Here is a 25,110-nt window from a genome sequence, read left to right as displayed (position 1 = left end):
TCTATTCCTGCACAAACATCATGACCAAGAAGCAAGTTGGGGAGGAAAGGGTTTATTCGGCTTACACTTCCATGCTGCTGTTCATCACCAAAGGAAGTCAGGACTGGAACTCAGACAGGTCAGAAAGCAGGAGCTGATGCAGAGGCCATGGAAGGATGTTCTTTACTGGCTTGCTTCCCCTGGCTTGCTCAGCCTACTCTCTTATAGAACCCAAGACTACCATCCCAGAGATGGTCCCACCCACAAGGGGCCTTTCCCCCTTGATCACTAATTGAGAAAATGCCTTACAGTTGGATCTCATGGAGGCATTTCCTCAACTGAAGCTCCTTTCTCTGTGATAACTCCAGCTGTGTCAAGTTGACACAAAAATAGCCAGTACAATTGACCCCTTGTCAACTTGACACACAAACACATCACTAGTAAGCCTCAACCCTTACATTCTTATTCATCCCCAAGATCTAAATAACTTTAAAAGTCCCACAGTCTTTACATATTCTTAAAATTTTAATCTCTTTAAAATATAAAATCCAAAGTCTTTTTACAATTAAAAGTCTCTTAACTGTGGGCTCCACTAAAACAGTTTCTTCCTTCAAGAGGGAAAATATCAGGGCACAGTCAAAATCAAAGCAAAAATCAATCTCCAACCGTCCAACGTCTGGGATCCAACTCACGATCTTCTGGGCTCCTCCAAGGGCTTGGGTCACTTCTCCAGCCATGCCCTCTGTAGCACACATGTCGTCCTCTGGGCTCCAGATGCCTGTACTCCACTGCTGCTGCTGCTCTTGGTGGTCATCTCATGGTACTGGCATCTCCAAAACACTGCATGACCCCTTCAGTCCTGGGCCTTCAATTACAACTGAGGCTGCAACTTCACCAATGGCCTTCCATGGCCTCTCACAGTGCCGAGCCTGAGCTGCTGTGTGACCCCTTCATGCCTTCAAAACCAGTACCACCTGGGTGACCCTTACACATTACCAAGTCCCACTGCAGAAGGAGTACAACCTTGCCTATCTCTGGAACACAGCCTCTTTGTGCTTTCAGAAAACACTTCCCAGAAGATGTCACCTCAACGATGCTGGTCTCTTCTTAATCACCGCTAATTTCTTAGCTCCAGCTAACCAGCATCAATAGTCCCAGTAATGCAAAGTTTTTGCTTTAGTAGTTCTGGTATCTTGTTAATCACAGCTGATTCTTCAGCCCCAGCTAACCAGAACTACAAAATCTTCACAATCAAAACAGCAATGGCCCTGAAAAGAGTCTTTAATTTTCCCTCTGAAATTTCACAAGTCAGGCCTCCATCTTCTGCACTGTTCTCAACATTATCTTCCAAGCTCCTACAAAACATCTGACAGAGCTCTTAACAATCAATGGATATTCAAGCCCAAAGTTCCAAAGTCCTTCCACAGTCCTCCCCAAAACATGGTCAGGTTGTCACAGGAATACCCCACTCTGCTGGTACCAATTTGTCTTAGTCAGGGTTTCTATTCCTGCACAAACATCATGACCAAGAAGCAAGTTGGGGAGGAAAGGGTTTATTCGGCTTACACTTCCATGCTGCTGTTCATCACCAAAGGAAGTCAGGACTGGAACTCAGACAGGTCAGAAAGCAGGAGCTGATGCAGAGGCCATGGAGGGATGTTCTTTACTGGCTTGCTTCCCCTGGCTTGCTCAGCCTACTCTCTTATAGAACCCAAGACTACCATCCCAGAGATGGTCCCACCCACAAGGGGCCTTTCCCCCTTGATCACTAATTGAGAAAATGCCTTACAGTTGGATCTCATGGAGGCATTTCCTCAACTGAAGCTCCTTTCTCTGTGATAACTCCAGCTGTGTCAAGTTGACACAAAAATAGCCAGTACACAGGTCACCACTCTGCATTGCTAAGCACAGTAGGGAATCCCTCTGTTTATGTAAGACGGTGAAGCTGTATATGGGAACCAACAGAACACACACTGCTTTTAACTGCAAACAGAGAAACTTGAAGTAGCATGAAAGGAAGCAGCAATGACTAGATAAGGAAGCAGAGTATCAGAACTGACTTAAGTCAGAAAACCTGAGCCATTTCTAATGAGCTTGAAACTTGAGTCTTCCCACAGAGAAGCCCAGGCCACGTGGTTCTCCCGTGTACACTAACAAATGCTTAAAGATCCGACAAACTCTTTCAAAACTCTCACAAACTCTTTCAAAACAGTTGAGCCTTTCTAAATCACTGGCTATCAGAGCCAGGGGGCAGGGGAGGGGGGGAAATCATAAGAAAGCAGCGTTCCTTATGAACAGAGCCAACAAAATGCTAGTGAACTGAGTTTAGCTGTCACAGAAGAGAACCATACCGTACAAGCAGGTGGCATTTACCCTGGGATAATTGTACCAGGAACAGATTGAGGACAAGAACCTAAACAGATGCTGGTGCATTTGGCAAATGCCAGTGCCCTGCCAAGGAGAGCCTTGGGCTGTCAGAAGGATCAGCTGAGATGTCACTCACAGGTGTGGTGAGCATGGCACTCAGGTGAGCTCGGAGCTGCCGCTGCTCCCCACTTTTGGGTTTGCTGTGCACTTGGGACACAACTGTGCTTTCCCCTGTGCTGCTCCTCAGCAGCCAACCCCCTGGCCAGATGTTCATGGTTCCCTGGGACACCCTCCCTAGGGCTTCCGTCCCCGTACCCATCACACTGACATGACATCACGTGTTTATGACGTCACTGCACCCATCACACTGACATGACATCAGTGTTTATGATGTCACTACCCATCACACTGACAGGGCTTTCTGTCAATGTACCCATCACACTGACATGACATCACCTGTTTATGTCACTGCACCCATCACACTGATATGACATCACGTGTTTATGATTTGCCTTGACTCTCTGTGGTCTGGGCCCAGCCTCAGCTGATCCCAGGACAAAAGACTAGCAGGAAAGAACAGCCTGATCTTGCTGGATGTGGTAACACACGCCTAAGCACTTGTGAGGTGCAGTGGCATGCCATGTACACACACATATGAATAGATGAATAAAAATAATAATAAAAAGAAAAATTCAAAAACTGTGCTCAATGGAGAAAGGTCTTTGCCACCAAGCCTGAGGACTTGATTCCAGTCTCTGGAAACCGACACGGTAGGAGAAAACAGTCTCTCCCAAGCTGTTCTGTGACCTCCACATGTGGATAACGGCAGGAGCACGCTCACACACAGAAGCTATCAGTCCATCCATCAATCAAATCAACGTTTAAACAGTTTTAAAACCACACCGTTGTGATCTCAACACTGAGAAGGCTACTGATAGAAGGTCAGGGGTTTAAGGCCAACCTGGGCTACATGGTGCTCTACCTCAAAATAAATAAGTGAAATTCAGCTCAAAGGAGACCGTAGTGAGAGGGCTGGGGTATCTCTAGGACGACTTCCCTGGATGGAGGAAAAGGCCACAGTCCTTGCAAGGAAGATATACCGGCACCGCCTACGGCAGGAGTCTGCCCTGCTAATAGTCCGCTTTTCTGCTACCTTCCCAGCACAGCAGCAAGGGTCTAGGGATATCTTCTGGCATAGTGACCACCTTACCGTCACAACCCTCAAACAACTCTCTGTAGTGGTGGTGTCCACTTGAGTAGTGAAGGTGGCTAGGTTCCAGGCTATGGTGGCTAAGCAGGCTTGAGATCAGCGGTGACCACCTGTCCTAGTTAGGGTTTCTATTGCTGTGAAGAGACACCAGGACCATGGCACTTCTTATAAAGAAAAAAGTGGGGCTGGCTTACACTTTCAAAGGTTTAAAGTCCATTATCATCCTGGCAGGAATCATGGCAGTGTGCAGGCAGCCATGGTGCTAAGCCTTCTACATCCAGATCAGCAGGCAGCAGGATGTCAGTGTGAGCCACTAGGCCTGGCTTTGATCTTCTGATACCTCAAAGCCCACCCACTAGTGACCTGCTTCCTCTAACAAAGCCACACCTACTCCATAAAGGCATCAACTCTCAAAAGGGCCACTCCTTCTTGATGTATGGAGGGCATTTTATTCAAACCCCCACGCCACATCCCATAATACAGAGATCCTCCTCGATAGTCAAGTTCCCACCTCTCTGACAGCTGCTTCAGTCCTTGCTGGAGCGACAACCTCCGGCTTTGTTCCAAAGAAATGAATGTCAAAAAAAAAAAAAAGGGAGGTAAATTGTCTTTTTTTGTTTGAGACAAAGATGTCGATTTCTTTCCATCCATTCCTCCTCCGCCAAAATGGAAGAGAATTAAGTTTGTCATGCCAGCATCATTGCTATAAAAGCCTTCTTCCCTCAGTGCCTTCAGAATCAGGTCCTACTTGGCCATCTCTAGTCCCTAAGAGTCATGTTGGAAGAGAAAGGTATTTCTTCCAGGTTCTGATCAAGGGCTTAAGTACCTGGTAGTTCTGGTACCCTCCACCCACATTGAAATGCCACATGTGGAGATGCTTAAACAAGATAGATCTATATGCTCCAAAACTGAGCCATAGACAATAGAACCCCCAAAGCATCCATCTTCAGATTTCTAGATTCAATCTGTAACTGTCCTTTACAGACAACAGCCCCTGTCTCTTTATTTTGCTTCCTCCCTCCACTTCCAACCTCTACTTTTTGCCTTTTTTTTTTTTTTTTTTTTTTTTTTTTGGAGACAGGGTCTCATTATGTAGCTTTGGCTGTCCTCACTATGTAGACCAGGCTCATCTCGAATTCACAGAGATCCACTTGCCTCTGCCACCAAGGTGCTGGCACTAAAGGTGTGCACTACCACACCTGCTCTAATTTTTTAAAATTATTTTATGTGTGTGAATATTTTGCCTATGTACGTGCACCATGTTCCTGCCTCCTATCCACTGGGGTTGGAAGAGGGCATCAGATGGACAGGAACTGGAGTTACAGGTGGTTGTGAGTCATCATATGGGTGCAGGAATTAAACCCAGGTCCTCCGCAAGAACAAGTGTGCTTGACCCCTGTGCCAACTCTCCAGCTCCTGCGCCTACTTCTTAACACAGTGACTTACTGTCTGCATCTCCTTCTGAAGGCTGCTAGCAGAATACTGGCTTCCAGGCAGCTAGAATGAGGGTCTGAAAGCCCACACCCACAGTGACACACCTACTCCAATAAGGCCACACCTCCTAATAGTGCCACTCCCTGAGCACATACAACCCATCACATTTACCATGTTTTGGAGTCCTAAGTGTTTCGGGGTGTCTTTTAAGAATGGGATAATATTGGGTGCAAGCAGAAATAACCAACCTGACTTTTTCATTACTTACTTACATCCCTTTCCTTTCTCTTGCTTTACTGCTCATTAGACTTTCATGCACTTTACTTAAAAATGAATACCTTGGATACCCTTGCTACACCATCAATTTTACACATTTTTTCAGTTTTCCCCACTCAGTATCTATGACGCACAGCCTTTACTACTTTGAGATGTGTTCCTTCTGCTCCTAGCCTCTTTGTGGCTCTTATCTTGAAGGGATGCTGAACTTGGTCCAGGCTGGATGAAGTTGACTGCAGTAGTACATCAGCCTGTAAAATTATGCTCTCACATTCCTGACCACACAAAAACGTAAGCAAACACCACACATACTTCAAACACACACACAGACACACAGACACACACGTCAGGTACAGCCCACATGTGAACACGTGCACTGAACAGCTGAAGGGTGGTGGACTTGGCAATACAGGATGCACCAAGTCAGAGCAATCCACCGAGCCCTGGAGATTTATTCATCCTGGCTGTGTGGGCGGCAGCTCCAGGGACTCTGTCCCTTCAGGTAAGTGCTAACCCGAGAACTTGTTTCTGCTCGGAGGATTTAAGGTTTGGTTTCTGACAAGACAGCACTTACAAGGCTTTAAATGCCTTAGAAACTTGCTCATTATTGGTTTTATCATCCTGTAAAACTGCCGTTTATTTATTCTGAGATTAATCCGATGATTTCACCTGTCATGGTGTAAAATGGCAGTGGCAGTAAGCTGGGTCCCCAAAAGGGCAGCAGGTGATTCACTCCAAGCACATATATCTCCCTTTACCTCAGACCCTAATGGGATATAAAACAGCCCTGTCTGATCATTCCTTCTTACTACTACAGCAAGCCTATCTTAACCAGAAAGCTTGAGAGGACCAGAGTCCCTGACCAACTGACTCAGGACCATATTTTCCCTCAAGAGACAGATGTTATTAGGCCTATGACTCACTATGAGAAGCTCAGAGTTGCCCTACCAGAAACCCAACCTTTGGAAGCTTTGGGGATGCTATAAAGCAAGTTATCCCTGCTGGTGAGCAAGAGGTGGGTGTGGGGCACCTGGTCACTTTATAACCTCTTTTTCTACCTTTGCTACTTTGGGGACAGGGGGAGAATAGTGGACACAGGCCAGCCTTGCTCAAATCCTCAGTGCAGAGGCTGTCCACATTCCCCAGCCCCCAAGGAAGGCAACGGGATACCTGGCCTGGGTACCTGAGGATCTCATAAGGCTCCTTCCTCACAGGGAAAGAAAGAGAAGAAAGCCACCCTGCAGGACACAACAGAATTGTGGTGCCTTTCTCAGGGTCCTGAAACACTTGGACCAGCTCTGCTGACCACAAGGGATCACAATAACCAGGACGGGACTTCCACATTCCCTAGCATAGGCAGACCTTTGAGATGCAGTGATCAGAAAGTTTGTAACACATTTGTGTGTGCGTGAAGACACACAGACACACACACCCTTGCACTACACACAGAAGCACACTCTCCAAGTTAAGAGTTGTCTGCATCAAAGACTACAGTCAGTCTGAAAAGACAACCCTCAGTGTAGGAGGCCGGTCCAGATGTTGACAAAGTTCCTACCAATCCACAGCAAAACCCTAACAGCTCCACTTAAAAAGGGCAAAAGATGTGGTCAGGCATTTATCTACAGAAGACACAGTGAGCTCAACACATCAACAGCTGCTCAGCTTAGCTTGGCACTAGAGAAATGCGAGTTAAACCCCTGTGAGAGAGAGAGTTGCCTTATCCCTAGCAGGAGAGTGCTATCAAAGCCCCCCAAATCAATGATGATAAAAGCTGTGGAGAAATCAAAGAACTTCCCCCCGACCCCGCTGCTGGTAGCAGAAAAACAGTTCAACAGTTCCTCAAAAAGACTAAAAATAGGATTACAGTGTGAGCTGGCAAGTCCATCTCGTGGTGTGCACCTGAGAACTCATGTCTGTACACTCACACTGGCAGGAGCAAGGAGACAGACTTGGATAAGCATGTGGCCCAGATATGTCATGGAGTCTGCCTGAGCCCCAAGGCTCAGTTCTGCCAGCTGCTGAGACATGGATGACCCGATAGACACCATCACTACCCTTGTGTATTGAGAATCCAGATCTCACTATCAGATGAACTGAAAACTACGCACTTAGGTTTCAGTCAGGTCTTAAACTCTCAGTCTGACCGACAGGATCCAGGAGAGTTTGTGGTGCCAGAGAGCTGCTCACTCGGACATGTGGGTCCCTATTTACTCCAACTAGAGCTCAGACTCAGTCACCAAGTCACACTGAGCAAAAGAAGACAGCAAAGATGCTGGCAGCTCACCCACAAACAGTTTTAAATGTTAGACAAACTGACAGTGGCATGGGACCTGTGAACACAAGTCATCTGGAAGTACCTGGTTCTGGGAGGCTCTTCTCACCACACTCATGCAGAGAAACCACTCTCTGAAGTTATGGTGGCAAACCTTGCCAGCCTGCCGTGTTTTGGCCCTCTGTGGGTGCCTTGTGTCTTGTGATGTCATTATACACACGAACATCATGCCAATGTGCTCAGTTCCAAGGACAGGGTCACTGCACTATCATGGTCATTGTGAGCATAGGAAAAGATTCCCAAAGAACTGGCTTTCTCCAGCTCATGAAGATTCCACAGATGATGGCTTGGTTCAACATTTAAACTTATTCCCGTCCATTCATCTTATGTGAACAAGAGCAGACTAACATACTTCCTGGCTTACAAAAAAAGTCGTTTAAGACTAGTTATGAAACTAGTGAAGGATAAAAAGGTTCGGACCATTCGAACGAGAAATGAGAGGGTCTGGCTTACCTGTGGTGGACAGGTGCCGCTGGATCAGGCGTGGTGGGGGGAAGGGGTTAAGCTAGGCAACCCCATTACTCATAGGCTCGATGGGTCAGTTACCATCACTAGCTTCGGCTACAAGCTGAATAGTTGGTCCCTGGCATCTCCCTCTAGGACAATGGTCTCAGGCTATGTGAACAGACAGCTCTAGTGTCCACCTGTAAATGTACAGATTCCTGAGGGCCATGCTACTGCATCCAGCCACTCTGCAAATGCTAGGGATTCTATGTCTGTCCCTGAGGCAGGTGGGAAAGCAGAACATAAATACCTCATCATAGAGAACCACTTCAGACCACATATTACTGCAAGGGCAGAAACACAGACAACCTGTCTTAGAGTTTTATGGCAACCCTTATAAAGAAAACATTTAATTGTCTTCAATGAACTGGCTTACGGTTCAGGGTTTAGTCCATTATCACCATGGTGGGAAGCTCAGTGCTGGGGGGGGGGGCGGTCAGCAAGAGGCCCCAGTGGCCTCTCATGTCTACAGACAATAGGGTCCCTGGGTCACCACAACCTACAATATGGGGACCACATACAATGCCTTCTACGTCAGTGGTAATATTTTTCCTTTATTTAATTTTGTTAAAGGTCTTCAAATGAACAGATTACAGAGTGGTCAGCCATGAAAACAGCTAAGCCTAGTAGCTCTCAAAATTTACAAACAATAAAACTGAGCCCTAAGTTCCTTAAGTTGTCTCTGACCCTTGACTTCAGAGTATAGAGATCCCTGCATCCTGGCTTTACGACAGGGATGTCATCCTCGATCCCTGGCCTCACAGAAGGGATATCCCCAGACTGCTATCACAGCTGAGTGCATGTGTGGGCGGTCAGGCCCACTGTCTATGTCTAGGGCCAGGTTTAATGTTGTGGCATTTTCATCTTCCCTTTTAGACTTAGACTGGAGCCTGGCAGTGAGCTAGGATAGCTCAACACAATGGCAAGAGAAGTCCACGTTAAGCTTCATACGATGCACAGTTGAAGCAGATGCAGAATGTACACGGTGGGAAGGGTCAGACATCAGAACAGACTCTTCCCCCACTAGGAGAGGGCTGCAACTACCGCACAAGGTCTGGAAGGAGGTAGGATGCTGCTGACTAAGGGCACCAATGTTCCAGAAAGGCTGTTGAAACACAGAAGTGATTCCCGGGGTGGAAAAGCTAACCTCAAGCCAATATCAACCGTGATTCACTGACAGCTCAGTCACGTGGGCATTCAGCAACATATTCTCTATTAGAACTGAAGACTCGGGTCCTACCAGCAAAGACAAAAATATGAGGAACAGGAATTGTAGCAGGAGTGTTAGAACCCCAGAGAGAGAAGGGTACGCATAGCATCATCACAATGACTTTATACATAGTAGACCTTCCTCCAGTGATATATAAAGTAATGGTGTGTAAGGCCTGAGCATGGTGTCTCAGAAACACGCAGTGTGCTGAGGAAGCCTGGGACCATTCAAGATATCACCTTGTTCTCTGTACATCTGTATGTTCAACATTTCCCAACTCTAGAAAATAAAAGTTTAGAGCAGGCATGCTCTGTAAACAGGAGAAATAAACAGAAGGGTCTGTAATGGTCTGCCCAGTTGTCCCTCTAGCACCTCCTAACACACTAACTATATTTATCCCAGTAATTAACAGTTTATAAGAGGGGCAGGCACTGTGGGACAGGTAAGGGCCATGACAGACCTCCTCAGTTCACCTTAGCACCAACATCAGCTAAGCAGCCCATTCTCAGTAGCCTGGCCCACTGAGGCCTTAGGAAGCAGCTGGGCAAACCTCTCAAGACAGATCGGCCCCCAAATCACTACACAGCCTTAATTTATAAAAGGAGGCATGGGCTTAATGGCCCTAAACATTCACCTTATCCTCACAAACACAACTGTGTTGTCTTTCCCAGAATTCTGGTATGGGGGACTGAGTTCCTTCTGTCTCTTGGGGTCTCCTTTATAGCTCTTCAGGATGTAGACCTGTCACCTGAGTCTTTTCTTTTCTTTTTTTTTAATGTTTCATTAGACATCTTCTTTATTTACATTTCAAATGTTAACCCTTTCCTAGTTTCCCCTCCAAAAATCCCCTATCCCCTTCCCCACTCCCCCTGCTCCCCAACCCACTCACTCCCATTCCTGGCCCTGGTCTTCCCCTATCTGGGGAATAGAACCTTCACAGGACCTAGGGCCTCTCCTCCCATTGATGACCGACTAGGCCATTCTCTGCTACATATGCAGCTAGAGTCATGAGTCCCACACCATGTGTTTTCTTTGATTGGTGGTTTAGTCCCACGGAGCTACTACTTAGTCCATATTGTTGTTCCCCCTATGGGACTGCAAACCCCTTCAGCTCCCTGGGTACCTTCGCTAGCTCCTTCATTGGGGACCCTGTGCTCCGTCTAATGGATGACTATGAGCATCCACTTCTGTATTTGTCAGACACTGGCAGATCCTTCCAGAAGACAGCTTTAGCAGACTCCTGTCAGCAAGCTCTTGTTGGCATCCACAATAGTGTCTGGGTTTAATGGTTGTTTATGGGATGGATCCCTAGGTAGGGCAGTCTCTGGATGGTCATTCCTTCAGTCTCTGCTCTGAACTTTGTCTCTGTAACTCCTTCCATGGGTATTTTGTTCCTCCTTCTAAGAAGGATTGAAGTATCCACACTGTGGTCTTCCTTCTTCTTGAGTTTCATATGTTTTGCAAATTGTATCTTGGGTATTCTGAGCTTCTGGGCTAATCTCCACTTATCAGTGAGTGCATATCATGTGTGTTCTTTTGTGAGTGGGTTACCTCACTCAGGATGATGTCCTCCAGGTCCATCCATTTGGCTAAGAATTTCTTAAATTCATTGTTTTTAATAGCTGAGTAGTACTCCATTGTGTAAATGTACCACATTTTCTATATCCATTCCTCTGTTGAGGGACATCTGGGTTCTTCCCAGCTTCTGGCTATTATAAATAAGGCTGCTATGAACATAGTGGAGCATGTGTCCTTATTACAAGTTGGAACATTTTCTGGGTATATGTGCAGGAGTGGTATTGCTGGATCTTCTGGTAGTACAATGTCCAATTTTTTGAGGGACCACCAAACTGATTTCCAGAATGGTTGTACAAGCTTGCAATCCCACCAGCAATGGAGGAGTGTTCCTCTTTCTTCACATCCTTGCCAGCATCTGTTGTCACCTGAGTTTTTGATCTTAGCCATTCTGACTGGTGTGAAGTGGAATCTCAAGATTGTTTTGATTTGCGTTTCCCTGATGATTAAGGATGTTGAACATTTTTTCAGGTGCTTCACAGCCATTCGGTTTTCCTCAGTTGAGAAATCTTTGTTTGGCTCTGTACCCCGTTTTCTTATTTTGTTTTTGTTTTGTTTTTGGTTTTTGGTTTTTTGAGACAGGGTTTCTCTGTGTAGCCCTGGCTGTCCTGGAACTCACTTTGTAGACCAGGCTTGCCTCGAACTCAGAAATCCACCTGCCTCTGCCTCCCAGGTGCTTTAATTAAAGGCATGCGCCAACACCACTAAGCTTGTACCCCATTTTTTAATACAGTTATTTGGTTTTCTGAAGTCTAACTTCTTGAGTTCTTATGGTTGGTAAAGATCTTTTCCCAATCTGTTGGTTGACTTTTTGTCTTATTGACAGTGTTCTTTGCCTTACAGAAGCTTTGCAATTTTATGAGGTCCCATTTGTCAATTCTTGATATTACAGCACAAGCCATTGGTGTTCTGTTCAGGAATTTTTTCCCTGTGCCCAGCTGCTTCCTAAGGCCTCAATGGGCAAGGCTTCTGAGAATGGGCTGCTTAGCTGATGTTAGTGCTAAGGTCTTTGAGTTTGCTTATATAGTGGATTACATTGATGGATTTCCGTATATTGAACCATTCCTGCATCCCTGAGATGAAGCCTACTTGATCATGATGGATGATCATTTTGATGTGTTCTTGGATTCAGTTTGTGAGAATTTTATTGAGTATTTTTTAAATCGATATTCATAAGGGAAATTGGTCTAAAGTTCTCTTTCTTTGTTGGGTCTTTGTATGGTTTAGGTATCAGAGTAATTGTGGCTTCATAGTACAAATTAGGTAGAGTACCTTCGGTTTCTATTCTGTGAAATAGTTTGAGGAGTATTGGAATTAGGTCTTCTTTGAAGGTCTGCTAGAACTAAAGCCCTGTCACCTGAATCTTATATCCTCCTTCATCCTAACTAGGTTTCCAATTTTATGAGGTGTCCTTCAATACATTTCTGGTAAATGTTTTATGAATATTTGAATCCTGAGAAAAGGTTCAAATATACATTCACACTTAGTCAACACTGACGGGCACAGAACCCTCTATTTTATAGTTCCTATGGTGGGAGTGGTAGTATACATCTTCAGGCTCAGAACTCAGAAGGCAGAGACACGTGATCTCTGAGTTTGAGGACTGCCTGGCCTATGTGGCAAGTTCCAGGCAGCCAGGGCTGGATTCTGAGCACAATACCTGAGATAATGTCCAATACTGACCTGACCCATCAAAGCTCAAAACCACATGGGTATGCCCCAACTAGACATTGTCTATTCAAGAGCATATAGATGAGTGAAGATACAAAGTCCCCACTCTGACAGAATGTGCCAAGAAGTTGGACACTGTCCCAGAGGGCTCTAACCAGAAGCAGTTGAGTGAGTCTATAAAAGGCCACAAACTCGTTGATTGTTACCTGTGTCAGCAGCTGATCAGACGTCAACTGGTTGATCCAACGTGTGTATCGCTCTGTAGAGTCTGGGGGATCTCTCCTCACTTGGCATCCTATGATCTGTGGAAAACAACAAATATATTTTAAGACTTTGTAAGTATGTATGAAATCCATGGATTGGGGGCTGATTTAGGCAAAAATTCCTGGCATCAAGGGCAAGAGAGAGCAGGATGCCAGGCACACATGAGATCTATGGCTGTTACTCACTGCTATGCTTCCATATCATGTTCCCTCTAGAAACATAAGCCAACATTTGCTCTTTCTGCCTTAAGTGGCCGAGGCCATGGTCACCGCGATGGAAAACTGACTAACACACTTGGTGATGGTATACTTGGGTTTAGGCTTCACACAAGGAACAAGAATCTGTGAAATGGCAGTTGGGTTGAAATTCTTGCATCACTGGTAGACAAAAGTCAGTGAAATTCTACTTAGGGGCTCTCACCGTACTCATACTGTGTGACAAGAGTAGGTGAGACTTTACCCAGAAATGAAGCTCCTGCTTTGCTAGATGGGCTAAGTGGTTCGACTGCTATATCTAGGAGTAAAGCTGACACTGACTGCAGACACCCACAATTCTATGTACAAGGATTCTGAAAAGAACTATTGGAGATCTAGTGTTTATGTGTACGGAAGCCACTCACCACCATGTTTGTTTGTAACAGGCCACATACATGGGATATTATTTTCCTGCCTTTACCTTTGGTATCCTTGAAGCTGCGCTAATGACCACTCTTTCTCCTATAGCTCTGCTCATGAATCTAGTGGGAAGACCCCTGTGGACATTGAAGGATCTTGTAGAACCAACATGAGGTTTCCTACAGTAACTTCTCAGTTCCAGAACTGATTCAGGCTGCAAAGGTTGAGGAGACAGATGACAGGAATAAAAAATAAAATCACATTTAGAGCTGCTAATAATGCCCAAAGCTTAAAAATCCAACAATTCTGCAGTGATTCAATGGAATGCATTAGAGCAGTTGCCATCAGAGGTCTTCCCTTCCCAAGTGGTTTTCTTGTAAATGGCTTAGAAGTAACAACAGGGTAAAAACATACTGCCAACATTCATTTCATTCCTTCTGAACAAACTAAACATAATAATCAACATAGCCACCAACCAGCAACTACAGATTGGGATGTTGTAAGCCATGATTTTAACCCCAGAATCATAGTAACTGCTTCTTCTCAGGCTAATTTTGTGTTACAGAGCCAATTGGTCCTGACATGCTGAGTCAGGAAGAGAAACAGAAAGGACGGGGATACTCCACCCAACTCCAAGGTGGGAGGAAAATACAGCACGAGGTTCTCTACCAAAGACTAGACAGGGTATCTAAGATCCCAATGAGGCTGAGCAAGAAAAGTCATAATCTAGAACCTTAAGCAGTATAAAAATGCAAATCAAGGTTGATTTCACTGTTAGAAAAACTGACGGTTTTATGTTTTAAATTTCTGAACATCTCTAAACATCAGAGTTCATTTCAATGAATCTCTCTCTTTTCTCTCTCTCTCTCTCTCTCTCTCTCACACACACACACACACACACACACACACACACACACAACCTCTGCAAAATTAAGTTTGTTAATGTAGCCAATCTATTTAGTTTCAGTTTGGGGTGGAAATTAAAATATCTGAACAGAATATGACTCTTAAATGTCAATACTTGTTAACAAAACTCTTTACAAGTTTCCAGTGTATATAATATTAAAATAAACTGGGAACTCTCATTTTTGAGTAAACACACAGCATCTTACATGAAAACATGGATACCAGCTTCAGATACCTGTTTTCAGCCAGGGCAGGGGCCAGCTCTGCCTTGATTTCAGAAGGGCATGACTGTTGGGACAGGCAGAGCAACAGGGGACCATGCCCCACAGAGTCAGAGGCACCAAGCTGGCTCAATTCAGAACAGGGTACTTCTCACGCTGTGCTTGTCTTTTGTTGTCCAACTTTATAAACAACATTACCTCACTGTCAGCCCCTGGGAGGGGGCTCTGGAAACCCCAGGGTTTATTCCCTTTATACACAGCACAAAAATCTACCTGGGGGAACTTACTCCTGACAAAGAAACCACACCAGAAAACAGTCTGTTTCCCTATACGATGAGGAGACCTGCCAACATCTCTGGAGGCTGAGGCAGAAAACCCTGAACTGCTGGGTGAGATCCAGTGATTCCAATCCTGGGGACACTTTTATGTGGTACAGATGGAGTTCCCATAAGCTCCATGACAGCACATGTTGTCAGATGCTGTTGGCCTTCTGACATCTTTCCCAATTAGAAAGGGGGATGAAATGGAATAGTCTATGCTTTTGAACTTAAAAAAAAAAATTTCTAGAGTCTGTAGTTACTAAAAACATATATTTACACAAATTTGTGGTTCCCTGGTTCTATTTACAGATCTTCATTTTCCAAAACATACCTCACAGAAGTCTGGCAGACACTCTGGGACCCTGGGTCCCCCGGAACCTTTTGTAATCACAGTGATGGTATTCATGGATCCCCTCTGCTCCTGGGAGGACAATGTATATTCTGTCTGTATTTCCATCTCTTCTCTCACAACTGCCTGCATGGTCAGAGTGGCTTGTGTCCCTGCCCTAAAACTCTATACTAGAAGTGGTTCTGAGATCTCCTGTGTGAAAGTTGAGCATCTACCCTACACGCAAAGAGAAGTGGCTAAAGGCTAAAGCAGCATCAAGGGTAGATTGGGTAGGATGGGTTTGGAAAGACAGGGAGGGACAGGCAGTCTGAGTGGTAGGGACTGATCTGGGCACATTCCCTACTACAACAACCCCGAGCCCTGAGAGTCACAGAGCTGCCACAGGGATGGAGAGGGACTATCCCATGCCTAGAAACCTTTCAAGGGCAGTCAGGCATTTCCTCTTGTCTTACAGGTATACTCCACGGCACCTGTGCCGTGCATGTTTATACATCAGCAATTCCAGCTCAGTACATAAGCCTTCAACCTCTGACTTGAAATAGTCAGGATAATAGGATAGGGAACACCCCATTCCAGGAGAGGCGGACCTGAGGGCTGTGTCTATACACACCAGTGCCAGGGAGTCGTCCTCAGAATCAAAGGGAAGAGAAGGAGAGAAATAAGAAAAAGGTGCCAATTTTGTAAAAAAAAAAAAAAAAAAAAAAAGACGAGTATGTGAGCTATACTTGGGGTCCACAGAACAGCGCCTGTTAGAGGATAACCATCTGTCCTGATCACAGGAGGACTAACTGAATGCCTAAAAGCATCCTTCAGGGAGGGGGTTTTATGATGAGCGTTTTTTCCTTTGAATAATTTGCTCATCAGAACCAGAGTAGTCCAACTTGATCTCACATGGAGTCAATCGCCCTGGTAAGAAGTAGCAACCTGTCCTGGATGAATCGCTACCCGGGAAAAGGGTATCCCAGCATCATAAAGCAAGTGGGAGGGTGGGGGAAGGGGGAGGGAGGGGTGGAGGGAGAGGGAGGGGGAGGGGGAGGGGAGGGGGAGGGGGAGAGGGAGACGGAGAGGGAGAGGGAGAGGGAGAGAGACACCCCTTTCTATCTGTTTCAAAGTGACAGATGCTTTCCAAAATGATGACTGTAACAGGACAGAAAGGCAGGGGACACAGAAAGAGAAAGGAGCCCTTCACCTAGGAAGGAGTTTGCTTGAAGTAGTTCTCCAACCGAGAGTCGAGAATTCCAGGATAATTGATAAAAGTCAGCTGTAAAGGTTGACTACATAGGGACAATTTGCTTTTTTACCGAGCTATTTCAAATGAGAGTGTTAGCATGCTTACGGCCTAAGCATGTACAAATGGGCTGCATTTGGCCTGCTCCTTTTCCAGCTGTAAAACATCAAGTGTTTTGAAAATCTCTCATGAGTGTAAACTTTGCTTACAGTAAGAACATGTCCTAATGCCCTGTAACCTAGTAGAGTACAGCAAGCTTCAGCTTTCTGACCATGGTTTTCCTTATCGGCCTTTAATCCCGTCCAATATGCCGCAGAAAGTATTCTCCAATCTCATTTACAAAAAGAAACAAAGAAGGGAAAGAAACAGTGTAACTTTAGAAGCCATCAAAGTCCTATGTATAGCTATTGATAAGACCCTTGAGTGACTCTCTTAAGAGATCTATGTCCATACCTGGGGTGTAGTATCTTTTCCTAAATACTCATCTGTTGGTGCCCTGCTTAAATCTATGTTAGAATCGTCTTCATAAACTCCAATTCTACTTCATAGTAACTTACCCAGAAATTCTATTATTTGGTGAAGTTAAGAGATCTAATCTCACTTAGTGAAGTTCTCTCAAAAGAACACCTCAGGCGGCAAGGTGAAGTTGTATTTCCAGTCCCTACTCTTGTTGCCATTAACCAGAAGCATGTTCCTCTCCAAAGGGAGCCATTCTGAAGGGCTCACTCACAACATGGCAGTTACAAATCTCCCCCTGATTTGACTAGTTGACTGTAAAAAGATTCTTTCTAATCTCAAAGAATATCTCTATTTTTAAAAAATTACTGGTGCCAGTGGTGATGGCCTACATCTTTAATCCTAGTACTCCGGAGGCAGAGGCAGAGGCAGGCAGATTTCTGTGAGTGTGAACCCAGCCTGATCTACAGATCATGTTGTAGGACAGCTAAAGCTACACAGAGAACCCCTGCCTCAAAAAATACAAACAACAACAACAACAAAACCACCCAAACTGGCATTTCATTAAAGGAGGTGACAACACAAGACAGGTGTACTCACACTCGTTGGGTGCTGAACGGCCGCTTCGTACTGCATCCTCACTCTCTGCGGCATCATGACATCATCCTGTATGAAGAACACATTTTAGCTGCACGGGAAGCGGCTCCAGCCCAGTAAGAACAGGCACAGAGTCTAAGAACACAACAGCAAACAAGTTGAGCAGTCAGCTCGGATACCCATAAACCAGGACCCTCTTTATAGTCATCAAGGGAAAGCAATTATGTGATTGATGAGAAAAAAGGAAATTCTGGCTGTCCAAGTGTGGTTCGGATGAAGAACAAGGGGACCCTCATGTGCCTGTGTGAAGTTTTAGAGTTGTTCTCAGAGGTGTTCTGGCATCATCATCCAGTAAAGCTGGAGGCAGACTCCCTAAGACTTCGGGGTTTTACCATCTGTGTAGAAAAAGGTCCTCTACGCAAGTGAGATTCAAACCGCACTTTCCTGACATGGAACATCCAGATCGTAAGTATCAGACGGAGAAACAAATTACATACATTACTGCTCTCAAAGTGAACGCAGTCGCAGCTGCTCAGATCAGCAAATCCAGGACAGACCAGACGCAGGATCCCGTCACATACTTAAACTCAAACCCTAGGAAAATTTACCACATTACTTAATAAATGCACACAGAGTGAAAACAATAAAGAAAAATGAGGACAGTGTGGCCCTAAAAGCCCAGATTGAGGTCCCTCCCTGTGAGCAGGAAGTTTCTGGAAGCAGCGTTGTGGCAGGTCCTTGCTGTGTTGACAACAGGCAGCTCCTTATATATGCTCCACAATATATATGGTTTTGTGAATTTATCTGCAGCAATGTTTCATTCCCTAGTAACATAAGGTATTTTCAGTGGATGAATAATCAACAAAGATTTAAGTATTTAAAGGGGTGTGGGAGTAGGTGACACGGGAAATACTTCTAAGTTAAGGGGTCACCTGCCACTTTGGACTCCTTGTGCTCAAGATAAGCAGATAATTAAAGGAATTGTGTTGTATGCCCAGAATACTGACGAAAATGGATGGCTGCTCTACAAGAGAACCAGGAAGAGTGGAGTGCGAGAGATTTCTTAGAGTCTCTCAGTAGTACCAGGCTTTGCGGTTAAAGCCAGTAAGAAATTACAAAAACACCATCTAGGTACACGATGAATGGCTCAGACCTTTTCCAGAATAAATGTGTGAGTCAGCTTCCAGATAAAGAGCCAACTCCACTGAGGTGAAGAATCATGATAAAGGATTATGAAATGGAGCCAGGCAGTGGTGGTGCATGCCTTTGATCCCAGCACTTGGGAGTCAGAGGCAGGTGGATTTCTGAGTTTGAGGCCAGCCTGGTCTACAAAGTGAGTTCCAGGACAGCCAGGGCTACACAGAGAAACCCTGTCTCAAAAAACCAAAAAAAAAAAAAAAAAAGAATTATGAAATGGAGGCAGAAAGAAGTACAGAAGTACCCACCGCCAACACTTCACGCCTCTGCTTGCTTCCGACTACCTTCGGCTCACAGTGACCTCAGTTTGAACTTTTAAGGCCATGCTGCCCTCCTTTCTTTTTTATTATTTTCACTATGTGTGCATTTATTAAGTAATGTGGTAAATTTTCCTTGGGTTTGAATTTAAGTATGTTGGCAAGATCCTGTGTCTGTTCTTCTGTCCTGGATTTGCTGATCTGAACAGCCGCAACTGCGTTCACCACTGAGTGGACTTCGGGAGTAGTTAGAATAGCTATGATCATGTGACCAATTACAGAAATGAGGGTATCAAACTTAAAATGCATTTCCACGTTAACCTGTTGCTGTTTAACACATTTGTTTTTTTCCCTCTCTTATTCCCCTCATGACAGTTTTGGGACACCAGAAGACTCAACATCACTTGAGGACTATGACTCTTTGGGGAAGAGACCACATATGTTCAGTTATAAGCAGCATGGTTGCATGGTGTGTCACAACTGTACCTAACTCTGGCTGGACCCAAGCAAGTGCTGCTGAAGGAGATGTGTATGCATGCCAGGTTGGCAAAGGGTGGACATGTGATGATTCATTTTATGAGTTGACTGGCCTAAAGGCTGCCCAGAAAAATGGCCTGATGCTTCTATCTGTGAAGGTGGATCTGGGAGAGATTAGCATTTTTATTAGTGGACTGAGAACGCCACCGCTGCTGATGCCACCACTGCCTCCTCCTCCTCCTCCTCCTCCTTCTCCTCTTCCTCCACCACCACCCTTACCACCCTCCACCCCCAGCCTTACTGTTCAACCTCTCTGGGCTCTGACTAATAATACACATAGAATTAAACAAGACTCCAATTTTTCAGTTCAGGAATCTATGCAAAAAAGCCAAAATGCTCCGTATTGGTCTCAAGAGCCTAAGGAATATTCAAGTGTGACTTCTACCACTTCTGCTGTTGAGAGTCAGCAACTACAATAAGTGCAAAGAGAGAACAAAAAGAATTAATACACTTATTGACCAGACTAAGGAAGATGTGGTAACAGACATTCACTCCAAAGAGTGAACAGAGAAGCAAATACTAACCCTTACAGAGCATGAAAACTAATAATATAAACAAGCTCTTTGTTTTTGGAGGCCACCAGAAAGAGAAGAAAGCAGCTGAGACTGGAGAATGAAAAAGTCTTTCTTTGTAAATGAGAGTAAAGGAGAACTTTGCTAACAAGCCAGGAAGTGTCACTGCACCTCGGAGAAGGTAATCCCTTTCCCTCTCATGGAAGCAAAACTGACCCTCTGTGGCAGGCTCACTGTGATGTGCCGGGTTAGCCAGAGTCAGCTGACATTTGCAATGCAAAATAGAGGAGCTAACAGACTAAATGCAAGATGCTGTCTGCATCAACCATGAAAGCAGAGTACGCTCATCTCAGGGCGCGTGCCAAGGAATATTACCTGGAGCTTTCTTTTCACAGGGAGAAGTAGATTTGAAACATTATCACTGGCATTTCTGGAATGCATGAAATCACCACAGGGGCTGAAACTCCACGATTATGAACAGGGACTCATCACTGTGGAATGATGGGGCGGCCTGAGAAAAGGAGCCGGAAGCACCACAGAAAGAGCATCGAGGGCCTGGAGAGAGAGTCAGGGGCTTCCTGCCTTTCTAAAAACTGAGTTCAGTTCCCAACATCAACACATCAAACAGATCACAGCCACCTGCTACTCCGGCTCCTTAGGACCCAACATCCTTTTCTGGCCTGCTTGGGCAACACAAAAGTGTATTAGTCAAGGAACTGAGAATAAATGATAAGACAGGCACCCAGTGAAGTCTCTCTAAGAAGGTACCCTTGAAAATGACTGGTGCAGAGAGGCCTTGGGGGAACATTAACAAATGAAAATGCTAAAGACCATAGCAAATGTGCTTGCCACAGAGAACACAGTCACCTTGTTCTAGGTCTTCCTGTGTTTGGTTTTTGGATGAGATGTGGAAACTTAGGGAGAAGCATCCTGTTTAGGCCTAACCCCTATGAATGGAACGATGAAGGGTAAGTATACAAACCCAGTTACTTCCTGAGCCTGTTCTGAAAAGCAGTGTCCAATGCTTCTCAAACGCCAAAGGGCTTCTTAACCCACAAAACTCTGGTATGTGTGTTTCCCCCTTATCATCAATGCTGTCAAGCCCTGACCATGGAGCTGTAGACAGTAAATCGAATCTATCTGACACCTGGATCCCCTCCTCGAGTGGTTGAGTCTCTGCAAAGGTCTTGTTGGCTTAGCTCTAACACCTGTGGCTCCATCCTTGAGGATGTCACTCTTGTGACAAATGGAAGCCAGAGAATGTCAGCGTACCACACAGACAACTATCACATGCCACTGGATGACACAGCAAATCACTGACCATCCACTGCTATTCGATGGGCCAAGCAGAATGTGCTGGGCCGGTGAATATTTCCCAAGGCAGAAGCTCTCCTTTGTATCACCCTCCCTCCCTCTCAAACCATGCACATTCCCCAAACTCCCACATAGCAAGAGCACGTAAATCCTGAGTCACGTTAGACTGGAGGTGACACTCGTGTGCTACATCATCAACTGTGGTCCTACGTCATCTCTCAGTTTGCTCCTAAGAACCCTGAAGGGGATGATGGGGCTCTGTCTTTAGCTCTGCTGTCTCTGAAGACCTCTGCTAGGACTTCCCATCCAGTGCAATCCTCATACTATCTGGACTAGCATGGATCCCTGGCTATGGTCTCATACCCTTCAAGAACATGCCCAAGTCAGATGCCATATTACTTTGCTACCAATGGGGGGTTTCTGAGTAATCTGATAGGTGCACAGGACTCAAGGAAAAACAAACTATGTTCAGCTGACTGGAAGGGATACAGTAAAGAATACAGGTGAACAGCCAGATAAGGCAGATACGGTGAGGCCCAAGGGACTCAGTATAGGGCTTTCTATTCCCATGGGATACACCCTGGAACTTTCACATGTCTCCATCAGACACATTCTGAGCTCCTCTGTTTATAGGGACTTACAGAGGCTTCACCAGGCAGGTGTGATTTATTGGTTCAATTTCCAGCCCTGGCAGCTGGAGCTGAAAGCTGTACATGCCTCCTCTCAGTCTGGTTGTTGGTGATCAGCCTCATCCTTAGCAGCAGCCCCTCAAATTGCCTCTGACATTTTCTGGGCACTCTATCTTAAAATGAAAGTATCTCCCTACTGCCCACGTGTCAAAGGTTCCCAGGTTAGTATGGCAAGGAAGCAATGGAAGCTTGAAGTGATAGGGCCTTGTCTTAGTGGAGGGAGATTTGCTTACTGGGATCCACTTTAAGACCACAGTCTGACTGTTATAACTTCTACTTTAAAACAAGGTAAGCCCACCTAAACTATAGACAGTCTCACAGGAAATGTTGTAGTTCCCTCCCAAGAGCTAGCTATAAGAGATAGAAATGAGATACAAGCCTTGGGTCCCAGTCCTGCCTTCCACTCCCATGTATCTCATGATCTTCCAGAGCCAGCTATACACAATCTCTGTGTGAACAGCTTGTTCTGTTTCCAGCTTAGGGGAATGGCTAGTGCCTGAAGGTGGAGCCAGAACTTAGGTTAAGCACAGCAGAGCAGCTGCCAGATACCTGCACTTGGCCAAAGCCTGACCTTCCTCAGCTGCTTCCTAGAGCTGAGTGCGTTCTACACAGCTAACACCAAAGCTGTTTGATAAATAACCTCACATTAAAACGGACTCACACATGGTATGTGACAGACACACTTCCTCATCCAGCTGGCCACATCTGTCCTCAGTAAGTTACTGACAAATGTGCTATTGAAATTCAGTAAATATGACATTATGCAGGACTCTGATTTGAAAATGTCAGACCTCCCAAGGCAACGCTGTGGGTCAGTTCTCCTCTTGTCCTGAGCATGGGAGGGAGGCTTCATCTCCTGGTCTATACATTCTCCCACCTCCATGTACCTGGAATCAGCAACTGGAAATGAACAAAACTGTAACAGCTGCATAGTCCAATGGCTACCATTTCCATGGGCCCTGGTGTGCATGTTTCTAAGAAGCCAGGAGCCCAACCTATGAAGTAATTCAGGTACATAAAAGCTGTATTGTCTAAGACAGACTCTTTGCTTTGCTTTATTCCACGAGAACTTTCAAGGACAGCACAGTCTGTACAGAGTCTGTTCATCTGTCACAACCAAGTGTCCTACTCCGGAGCATCCCATAAAAGTGACCGTTCTCTGACCATCTGCCGGGGGTCTTTGCCAGTACTCAGCCAGCACACGGTAACCGGCTTCTTGTTTCTGTCATAATAAACAACCTGAGGCGAATCTGCATACAAGTCTTTCCCTGAGACACCAAGGGGTGACAACTAGGAGTCAAGGCCACAGCATAAGGCACACTCACGATGTCAGCGTGGTGCTGAGTCACACTGTCTGAAATACTACCTACATCTGACACACCAGAAGAGGGAGTCAGATCTTGTTACGGATGGTTGTAAGCCACCATGTGGTTGCTGGGATTTGAACTCCGGACCTTCGGAAGAGCAGTCGGGTGCTCTTATCCACTGAGCCATCTCACCAGCACTACCTACATCTGAAAACACTTAGTTGATGCCGGGCGTGGTGGTGCACACCTTTAATCCCAGCACTCAGAGGGCAGGAGCAGGTGGATCTCTTTGAGTTCGAGGCCAGCCCGGTCTACAAAGTGAGTATCAGAACAGCCAGGGCTATACAGAAAACCCCATCTCAAAAACAAAACAAAACAAAGCAAAAAAAAAAAAAAAAAAAAAAACCAGTAAGAAAATACTTAACTTGCTTTGTGGAAGTATTTTGCTTTAATTTGTTTGGTCATAAATTCAAATTTTGATATAACTTTGATTGATTTGAATTTCTGTATAAGTCTACCTGTCACCTACCCGTCCTCTCCTTAGCTTTGCCTATGAATCTGCTTCAAAGTTTGCTCTAGCTGTTATGACCTGGAGCTGTCCATTTCCATTTCTTAATCCCTGAAGCATCATATTTGCTAGCATTCTGCTTATTTATATATCCCCTGTGGTCCTCTTTTACACTTTATATGATGTTATTTATTGCTAATTAGATGCTAGCAACAACCTATTCAACTTGACTCTTGAGATTCATTCCAACATATTTAAAAATGTATTTTTAAGAACCCTACTAAAATTCCCAATCATTGTTTGGAAAATATATGCAAAGCCACTATCAACAAAACAGAGAGCTACTTACTGAATCCAAAAAGCAAAGGTAAGACCCTGTGCTCTGTGCGACAGCTTGGTTTTTAGAATATCCAACTGTTAGAAAAAGAGAAGACAGTTCTTTTAGAAATCAGTGTTCAGCAGCATGAAGCTCAGTGTGCTTTACACCCCAAGAAGGCCCAGGTCAATCCACACGGCCACCCACACCTCAGGGACAATGCTGAAGGAATAAAAGGGAGGTAAATAGAAAGCAACGTCCATGTTCAGTGATGATATTAGAGAACGCCCAGGATAAGGCATCTGGGACTATATTAAAATAAAGAGGAGAGTGCAAAAGTCTGCTTAAGTGGGTGCAGTACAAAGCATACTTGTATAAGACTGCTCGGTAAATGTTCAATCTGAATACTTCATGGAAGGCTAGCTAACCAATGCGAGGTGACTGACAATGTCTGCCACATCTGGGCGTGTGCACACCCAACCCAGGTCAAGCATTCATTGCTCAACACAGACCCAAGAGAACTTTTAGTCATGACTAGTCATCACGAAAGTCCAGAGCTCTGGCAGCCTAAACTGAAGGAAAAACAAAACGAAATAACTTACTTGACAGTGAACCAGCCCAGGGTTTCACACAGCGATGAAGCGGACCCTTACTGTAGGATGGAGCACAGGAATCAGACCCAAAGAAGCAGACTGCATGCAGGGGACAAAGAACTCAAGCAAACAGGTCCTTCTGGGCTAAAGAGTCCTGGATGAAGAATCCAGCCTGGCCTTGGCTTCAGGGACTGGGATGCCTTATCCCCAGGGGACATATTAAAGTATTTTACAAAATAATTTCCTTCAAAGATACTACTAGCAAGTTGTAAAACAAAACAAAAAACCAACAAAACAAATAAACAAACAAACCAACCAATGCCTCCATAGTGGCAACGCAATGAGTGGCACTGAGAAAGCAGAAGAA

General features: G+C 45.2%; 1 protein-coding gene across 3 annotated transcripts in view; it reads right to left on the bottom strand.

Moving 5' to 3' along the window:
• The window catches only part of Qtgal (queuosine-tRNA galactosyltransferase), a 58,413-nt gene that overhangs the window by 13,173 nt on the left and 20,130 nt on the right, over window positions 1-25,110 (bottom strand). For all 3 annotated transcript variants that reach the window (XM_029483329.2, XM_021178458.3, XM_085829338.1), the window contains exons 4-6: window positions 24,184-24,248; window positions 17,517-17,582; window positions 12,765-12,860 (exon numbers count right to left, since the gene is read on the bottom strand). In XM_029483329.2, coding sequence (XP_029339189.1) covers window positions 12,765-12,860; window positions 17,517-17,582; window positions 24,184-24,248 — 227 coding nt within the window. The remainder of the gene's footprint in view (window positions 1-12,764; window positions 12,861-17,516; window positions 17,583-24,183; window positions 24,249-25,110) is intronic.

This window comes from Mus caroli, unplaced genomic scaffold (genome assembly GCF_978045245.1).
Source record: "Mus caroli unplaced genomic scaffold, Mus_caroli_1 scaffold_13, whole genome shotgun sequence".
Classification (NCBI taxonomy): domain Eukaryota; kingdom Metazoa; phylum Chordata; class Mammalia; order Rodentia; family Muridae; genus Mus; species Mus caroli.
Note: the sequence above shows the minus strand (reverse complement) of the source record. Positions and strands in the feature narration are given on the sequence as shown.